The sequence below is a fragment of the Aulostomus chinensis genome, chromosome 20, assembly GCF_037954235.1.
Source record: "Aulostomus chinensis isolate RoL2024-O1b breed Wild chromosome 20, RoL_Achi_v1.0, whole genome shotgun sequence".
In the NCBI taxonomy this organism is placed as follows: Eukaryota; Metazoa; Chordata; class Actinopteri; order Syngnathiformes; family Aulostomidae; genus Aulostomus; species Aulostomus chinensis.
This window is the reverse complement of record NC_141339.1, coordinates 13627185-13635083: the sequence shown is the minus strand read 5'-3', so window position 1 is coordinate 13635083 and position 7899 is coordinate 13627185. Positions and strand designations below refer to the sequence as shown.

Here is a 7899-nt window from a genome sequence, read left to right as displayed (position 1 = left end):
AGAACCACCAGGGTTTGATGATGAAAGGAAAAATAAGAAGAGGACTTTTTTTTTAATGTTTCTAAGTGGACATCCAGGATGAGGCGACTCATACAGTTCAATTTCACTTCCCTCCGTGCAGAGCGACATTATAAAATAAAGGAATGGGGAACATCTGAACAATTAGGGGAACTCTGGTTGGGAGAAGAAGAGTTAATGAGCTGCCGGTGTCATGTGCAGAGGGGAGCATCAGGGGCCAGACTCCATATTTACCACTTGAGCTGCACACAGCCACTAGAATAGGCCCATGATGCTGGATGCATTCTCGCCCCCTTATTTTCATTAGGCTTTGATGACTGTGGAATTGATGTGGCCTGCAAGTTATCAAAAGCCACTAATTTCACATTAACAACCATTGACTGAGGCTGCTTGATTCAAGGGGGTTTTTGACAATTATCACAATCAGGATTGTAGCCCAAATCGTTTACCTTGACTCCGTGATTATTTGCGCTGAGCCGGCCGCACTTTTCAAAATTACATAGTGTCAAGAAGCTGTAAATAATAGTAAGAGCGGTAGGAATGGCTATTTGTTTCTAACGTGCACACACACATGCATGTTCTTTAACAAAGGTGAATTAAACATGGATACATACATACATACATAGTCTTCTTTCTTTCTTCCTGTCTTTCTGTCTTTGAAGGTATTGATAATCTGGTATTGATGCTATTGATGATCCTCATCAGGTGTGTATGTCTGTATCTGTGTGTCAGGCCACCAGTGATGGCAATGTAACTCACAACTCAGTGCAAAGAATAACTGTAAATTAGATCGCTGCCCTGTGTAAATTGTGTTCTTTAAACATTCATTTTAATCTTATTCAGTCATTTGTGGTAGTTTTATTCTGATTGTTAAGGGCAGCTATAAATTGTTTCTTCTTGTTCTTGTTCTTGTTCTTGTTCTTGTTCTTGTTCTTGTTCTTGTTCTTATTATTATTATTATTGTTATTATGGGCTAAGTAGGAAAAATAGTTTTAAACCCCAGATACAGAAAATGGTAAGAAAGCGAGAGGAATCACATTAAAAAAAAATCAGACCAGCACCACTTGAGAGCGATGCTGTTGTATCGCGAGATTTTGTCGATGTCACATGATCACACTGGCACTAGGAAGTCATGGGTCATCTGGAATAGAAGAACTGAAACAGACGCTTCTGCTATTTAATTTTAAAACATGTATTTTACTAATAACGCCGCGCTTTTAGTTGTGTCAATGATACATATTCACGGACTTGTTTCTAGCGGCGGAGTTAACGCGACAGTCTCAGAGGCGACGGAGAAACTAGCGACGTCGGCTCCTCTGGCTGCGGCGGGAAGCTTCCCTGTTTACATGCCGGGTGCTGACTCCTTCCCGTCCCTCAACATGCTAGCTGCTTTTCCGGAGGACCTGGAGATCAGCGGCTACTGCAGGGAGCTGCTGCGGATATTCGGCCAGCGGTATGTCGCCTTGTCGAACTGTCTGGTAGTTGCAGCCCGACCTCTTAAAGTGTGTCAGAACTGTTTCTCCAGCTACGGAAGCCTCAAAGACATCTACCTGAACATCTCATCTGACGAGGTAAGAGACCTATCCAAAGATTTTCCTGAGCGTTAGTTTGTATCGGTTTCTAGAAACAGAGAGAACAGACACGTTTATGTGCTTAGGAAGCTCACGAGTCACGAGTCTTGTGACTGAGGTATCGATGGTGACACATTTGAGGAAACAAGGATTCATCTGCTTGGTTTGGTGGAGCGGAGACACTTTGACACAGTGTGTGAGTGTGTGTCTGTCTGTCTGTCTGTCAGAAGGGTCCAAGTAACGAGAGCTGTAGGGACAGTCTCCTGCGCAGTGATCGGCTAATGCTGCTGCACGTGCTGAACACCACCCTGGATGAACTGTGGACCAACTCAGCCTGTGACAGTGAGTCCTGCCCCAGTCTAAAACTCCCAACAGCATGTGCTTCTGATGTTGACATACAGCATCTGCTTATAATAAGGGGTTTAAATCTGTGCTTTCTTGTGACACATGCACACACACACACACACACACACACACACACACACACACACACACACACACACACACTCTCACACACACACAGATCAAACATGTGACTTCTTTGTGATGAGATCTCAGCAGCCGTCAGCCTCATGTATTTGATCTGCAAAGATCTCCAGTCATTGCAAATGGCTCTTTGCAGTCGTCGTTTCCTCACTGATTTGACTAAAGGTCAGGAAACAGTGGGGATGACATACTGAACTGTGAAAAAAAAAAGGAACCTCCCAATGTGCTTGTAAGCTGTAATTGTGTGAATTCATGGAAAAACAGCAAGACAAACCAATACTTGTCCTTGCTGAGGAATTCCGTTCATAGAAAACAGACAAAACCCCCTGACGCAGCAGGTTTTCCTCAGCCAACACCCTTGAACCAAACTGTATTTTATAAAAATATCACGAGACAAAGGACAGCAGCGAATCTGCATAATTGAGGTGATGTCATGAAGAGCTGTGGCATTTCTACTTGGAAAATGACTAAAATGATGTTGGCAGTATGCAGGAGGCGATGCAGTGAGTGTTACATCAAAATAAAAATAATTATGATAATAATAGTAGCACACATTTTGAATAGAAAAGAGGAAATTATGTTTCCTTTGAGAAACCCTCCACTATATTGGGATTTCATGTGAATGAACAGACCTGACTTGTCATTCTTATTCCCTGATGTGCAGATTGTCTCACCAAAGGCCAGGTCCAGAACCTGAGTGACGACACGCTCTACTTCATGTCTTATCTCAACCAAACTCTCACCTGCTTTGAGACGTATCAGCAGGTACGACGTGAACGGGTCGCCGATGGTTAACGCTCGTCGTGAGTTCCACGTTCAGACGTTAACCGTTCTTCTGTTCTTCTCACCGTTCATCCACTCAGGGGAACCATTCTGAACTGTGCAAGAACTGTAACAACACATACAAAGGTCTCAATGTCCTGTACGGCGGCATGGAGAAGAATGGCACCATGTGTATTGACATAGAAGATGCGGTACGTGTCACACCCAGAGATTTCTAGACCACTGGAGGAAGGAATTTGCAAATACGGATTAAATCCAGAAATTAAAAATTTACATACAGTTATTTATTTATTTGTTGTTTAGCCATTAAAAAAAAAAAAAGGTTTCGCAAATTAAGCTCTTCCCTGGCCTTAAAAGAAAAAAAAAAATGCAAGTGCTTAGAGACATGGTTCCAAAACTAAGGTACGTACACCCCAAGAGGTACAGACAATTACATCACAGGGTACACCCCAAAATATTCTTCCCCAAATCCCCAAATCGACCTTCATTTAATGTTTTTTGAACTGCTCCTCCTCTTGCTCTGATCGGGTCTGATCCTTCTTAATCCACACACTTCATGGCACTAAGAAGTAGCCAATCATAGGCAGAGTAGGGCTGTGGGCGGGTCGTCTGGTTAAACCACCTCACATCCCTGGGAAAGTCCTGGCCGTCGAACTTTTTACTCTTCGTCTTCTATTATTGTACCTTTTGGATCCAGAATTAAAGTGAGTCATGCTTGCCTAACCACAGGTGGTGCTAGGATTCAAAAAATCTAGGATACCAGAGCCTAGAAACGCTACTCTCTTGAAATCAGACTTTAAATGTCTCATTAACTTGTGCCCCTAAAAAAGTTGTTAATGACTTAGCAGGAATGATGCGCGGTTTGACACACACAGTCTACAATCTCCGTCACGTTTTCCTCGGGTTACTCAACTGGAACCCTTCTACATTGCCCCTGTTGCAGGTAGGACAGACTTCACTGCTACACAACAGCCGCTTATCACAGAAATGGATGCCTTAAAAGTTCTGTCCACCCACTTCTGACCCATGATTTTACTCGTCAGACGAGTCTTTTAGTCACTGAAGTGATTGTGTTGCTTGTCATCGCCCAACTTGTGAAGCATTTGTCATTAGAAGTCGCACAGTCAAATGTTATAATAAGGGAAACGGGTTGAGGAAGTATAATGATTTTCTCTTTAACAGTTGTGATTAAATATGAAACTCGTTAAAAATGAACTCAACACGGCTTTTTCCCAAACGCCCCTGGACACAGTAAATATTTGGGAACAGACCCATGAGAAGGTTGACTTTCTATTAATATTATCCTGTAATTGCGGTGGGCTCAACTGAAGCTTCTGTTGCGTTTGGCACTTTGCCTCGCTCTAGATGAACGTGACCCGCAGACTGTGGAGTAAGAGCTTCAATTGTTCCTTCCCCCGGGAGGAGACGATTCCTGTCATTGCCGTGTCCAGCTTCATGCTCTTTCTGCCCATCATCTTCTACTTGAGCAGCTTCCTTCACTCGGAACAAAAGAAACGCAAGCTCATACACCGTGAGTAACCAGCTTAATTCACCCATTGTCACACCCAGAGATTTTTTTGACAGGGTTTTGAGATTTGTTGAGGGAGAGTTCGACTGACTATGATATTAAGGTTTGGTTTGGCTGGGGTGTGTTTATGCTTGTGTGTGTGTGTGTGTGTGGGGTCAAGGCTGTCTTAAACTTCTGCATTCTATTGAAGAAGTAACACAACATTTTTTAAAGGAAAAGACATTCTGGGTGTTTGGGTTTTTTTTTTGTATTTTTAAAAAATCATTTATTGTCCATCCTCTCCAGAGCCAGACACAAAAATAGACACCCTTCTCTTCTCTGTCTGTGCATTAGAGACCCACAGAGATCAGCTGACTGCTTGTTAGCTGAGCGTAGTAAATGGTAGTGGATGGGAAATGTTGGCATCGTCAGTCAAAAGTCTATCAATGGATCAGGTTCACGGTCTCGGTCTGTCCAGAAATAATCTTCCTCATCCTCGCACAACGTCAGCCATGGTCAATTTCGATTTTCTTTTAGGCCAAAGAGAGCTTTTATGTTGCTGCAGTAAATCACTACGCTGTCAAGAAAGTAGTTCCAGCTGTGTATCTGGCACAGATGCACAGCTGTAGTTATATCAATGCCAGTTAAGACCATCGAAAGTGAAAGGTGTATTTGATGACTTTCGATGGAGGTATGCTAACACTTACCATTCACCACCATTCATTGTGCTAAGCTAACTAGCAGTCAGCCAGTCTCGGTGGGTCTCAGCTCCGTAATGCAGCACAGAGGTGAGAAAAGTACCTGTCGTCTCTCCGTGTATGTGTCAGCTTCAATGTGCATCTGAACTTTTCTCTGTCTTAAGAAATTAAAATTCATATGAAAACACTTCATAAAAAAACTCACACCTCCTCACATTCTGTTTTGTAATGTCATTTCTCTCTTTACAGCTAAGAGAGCGAAGTCATACAGCAGTCTGATGAACATTCAGGACAAAATGAGCTGAAGTGGAACAGCGGAGGACGGCCCGCTATCACTTCCCTTCTTCCCTTTTTGTACTAAAAAACTCAAACCTGGGGGGGATCTGTCTTCTTCCGTGCCTGAGCTTGACTCACTTCCGTGAGCAGACCTAAATACCAGTCCGTATTCAGAGGACGTCAAGAATCTAAATAAATGAAACACCGAAGGACAAATGCACTGGAAAGTTGATTGTACATTTGCTTTAATACCCCACACATGCACATGGTTGTTAAATTGTTTGATTTTGAATGAATTTGTATTTTACATTATGTTAAATTCAAGGACGCGCTCCTGAGTTTCAACCAGATTTAACCTGTGTAACTAATTTATGAGCAATTCTGTGACAGCGATGACCACAGCCCTTCTGTCCCTCCTCTCAACATGCTTACACTCCTCAGGTGGTTCCGGAGTGCATCCTGCAGTCTGAGACACACAACTGTCACTAGACGCCTCAGCGAGTGGCTCGGGTGCATTTTGTGTGTGTGTGTGTGTGTGTGTGTGTGTGTGTGTGTGTGTTTTTGTGCGTACACGCGCAAGTGAGTTAATGTGCGTATGGGGTCTATTTATGGGTTGAGAAATGGGTTTTCTGGTCTCTAATGTATGTCCAGAAGAGAGCTGCAAAAAGGAAGCACTTGATGCCCATTAGTGGTAACATGTATCTGGTGTAAGAAGGGGTGCACATCACTAGAATGTGTGTGTGTGTGTGTGTGTGTGTGTGTGTGAGTGAGAGGGGGGTTATATATAAAGATGCAACACACAAAATGTAAGTCGTAAGAGCACTCTAAGGTGTTACCTGTGTCCCCCAATCAGTGTTTTTGTGGTTGCATAAAGCTTTTAATGCTCTTTGTTGCTAGTCTGGACTGATGTTAATTTGTTAAGGGGTTCTCATAGTTTATAATCGAGAGGAGTAGCAGTGCACTGTGAAGTAATGTACGTCTTAATATTGAATGCATAAGCCCGAATAAATGAATGCATATCAGAAAGGAAGGATTTACTTCTTAATTCACTTTTTTTCCGAGGCAAAACCCGGTTTTACTCCAATAAATAGTAGAAAAGACAGTATCGAGCTTGTTTTCCATCTACATCCTGGCAGTTCTGCATATAAAAATAATATTTTAGAATAGTACAGCTCTCTGAACTGTTCCGCGCGTAAAGTATGATTCTGTAGGTTTTCTCTCGTAATTTATTCACAGTGATTGTCATGATACTTGTTGCTCTACCTCTGCATAAAGTCTTTCCTAGGAGCAGCGTCTGCGGCCCCTCCTGCGGTAAATCTGTTCCCCGCACACAGGACCGGCCCTTGTTCTCCGGTTACGTGGCCCCCCTTCTGTTTCTTGCAACGAGGCTTTTCTTCCGTCATTAGCAGCTAATCTAAATATGGGATAAAGATACTTGGCCGAATAATCGCAGCAACACATCCGTTAAACTCCTTTGGCTTTTTGGTCTTATGGAGCGCAGCCACTACAGCGCTGGCCGTCAGCGCCTCTAAGACTATTACCGATATGCCGAGTCATATGATCCGGTTGCGGCCAGCAGCAGCAGCAGCAGAGCGGCTGAAACACGCTGGAGCTCCCGCACAGGCAAGTGCGTTGGAATGACAGCTTTGATTCCCGCTAAGCTCCGGTGCTTTTCCGAGGCACGGCGGGTCCTTAAGCAGGGCTGAAAGTCAAGAAACATTGCCGGGCTGCTGAGCTGCTCGCCGGGTTAAAGTGGCCCGGAGGCCGCCGCCACGTGACGGAGATATCCGATGGAGAGCTGGCCCATTCACTTATTTATCAATGAAGTAAAACCACATGCTTAATACGAGATCATAAAAATCCTGCCATAAAGGGAGCAAAATGGACCAATCATAATTGAGAATGACTCGTTTAGCAAGCAGCCTTTGGATTCCCAGGTGATGCACTGTAAAAGCTGATATGTTAATATTAGAATACACCGAAAATATAAGACGCTGGTCTCCTTAAACATTAGTCTTAAAAAATATCCTCCATTATAGAAAGGACGAACAAAAACACTTTAATAATGTGTGCCTGACATGGTATTTGTTTGCTAAAAGAAAATGACAGATAATACAATCCATATTATGGGGTGGGGGGGGGATCCACAACATATAATTTTACAATTATTTTTTTTTAATTTTACAAGTTAAGTAAGAGGTCTCCCACTTCTCCTTTTAGTTCATTGTCAGAGGAGAGTAACTGAACCAGAATCGGCTTTCCAATATTTCTGTAATGTCACAAGTTGTGCATTTACAGGACCGCCTCTTAAAAACTGATGTTAACTGGAAGACACCCTCCTGGTGTCAAGCTATCACTCTGCACTGTCAAGCTCAATAACAGCAGTAAGAAGAAACACTTCAAGTTCACTAAAACTACTAAACCTCTAACCTTTTTTTTTTTTTGTTTTCGAACAAATTCAAATTGTTCGAGTTGTGTTCAAGTAAGATCAGTTCATCAGGGTGTCCAGTATTCTGTGGTCCTGCATCACGTTCATAGGAAGGCTGATGTTGTGCGTCAA

At 43.0% G+C, this 7899-nt stretch overlaps 1 protein-coding gene across 1 annotated transcript; it reads left to right on the top strand.

Annotated features, from left to right (window-relative positions):
• The first annotated feature begins 1130 nt into the window (after window positions 1-1130).
• ostm1 (osteoclastogenesis associated transmembrane protein 1) lies at window positions 1131-6379 on the top strand. Its single transcript, XM_086190279.1, has 6 exons — window positions 1131-1589; window positions 1817-1931; window positions 2740-2840; window positions 2939-3049; window positions 4224-4389; window positions 5313-6379. Exons 1-6 carry the CDS (start codon window positions 1209-1211, stop codon window positions 5366-5368), a joined length of 930 nt encoding a protein of 309 aa, XP_086046405.1. The 5' UTR covers window positions 1131-1208; the 3' UTR covers window positions 5369-6379.
• The last annotated feature ends 1520 nt before the right edge of the window (window positions 6380-7899 follow it).

Bases quoted from the DNA above. Each gene is read 5' to 3' on its own strand.
- ostm1 (XM_086190279.1), top strand. From the start codon at position 1,209: ATGTATTTTACTAATAACGCCGCGCTTTTAGTTGTGTCAATGATACAT. The intron at 1,590-1,816 runs GTAAGAGACCTA...TCTGTCTGTCAG, and splicing joins TGAACATCTCATCTGACGAG to AAGGGTCCAAGTAACGAGAG. The intron at 4,390-5,312 runs GTGAGTAACCAG...CTCTCTTTACAG, and splicing joins GAAACGCAAGCTCATACACC to CTAAGAGAGCGAAGTCATAC.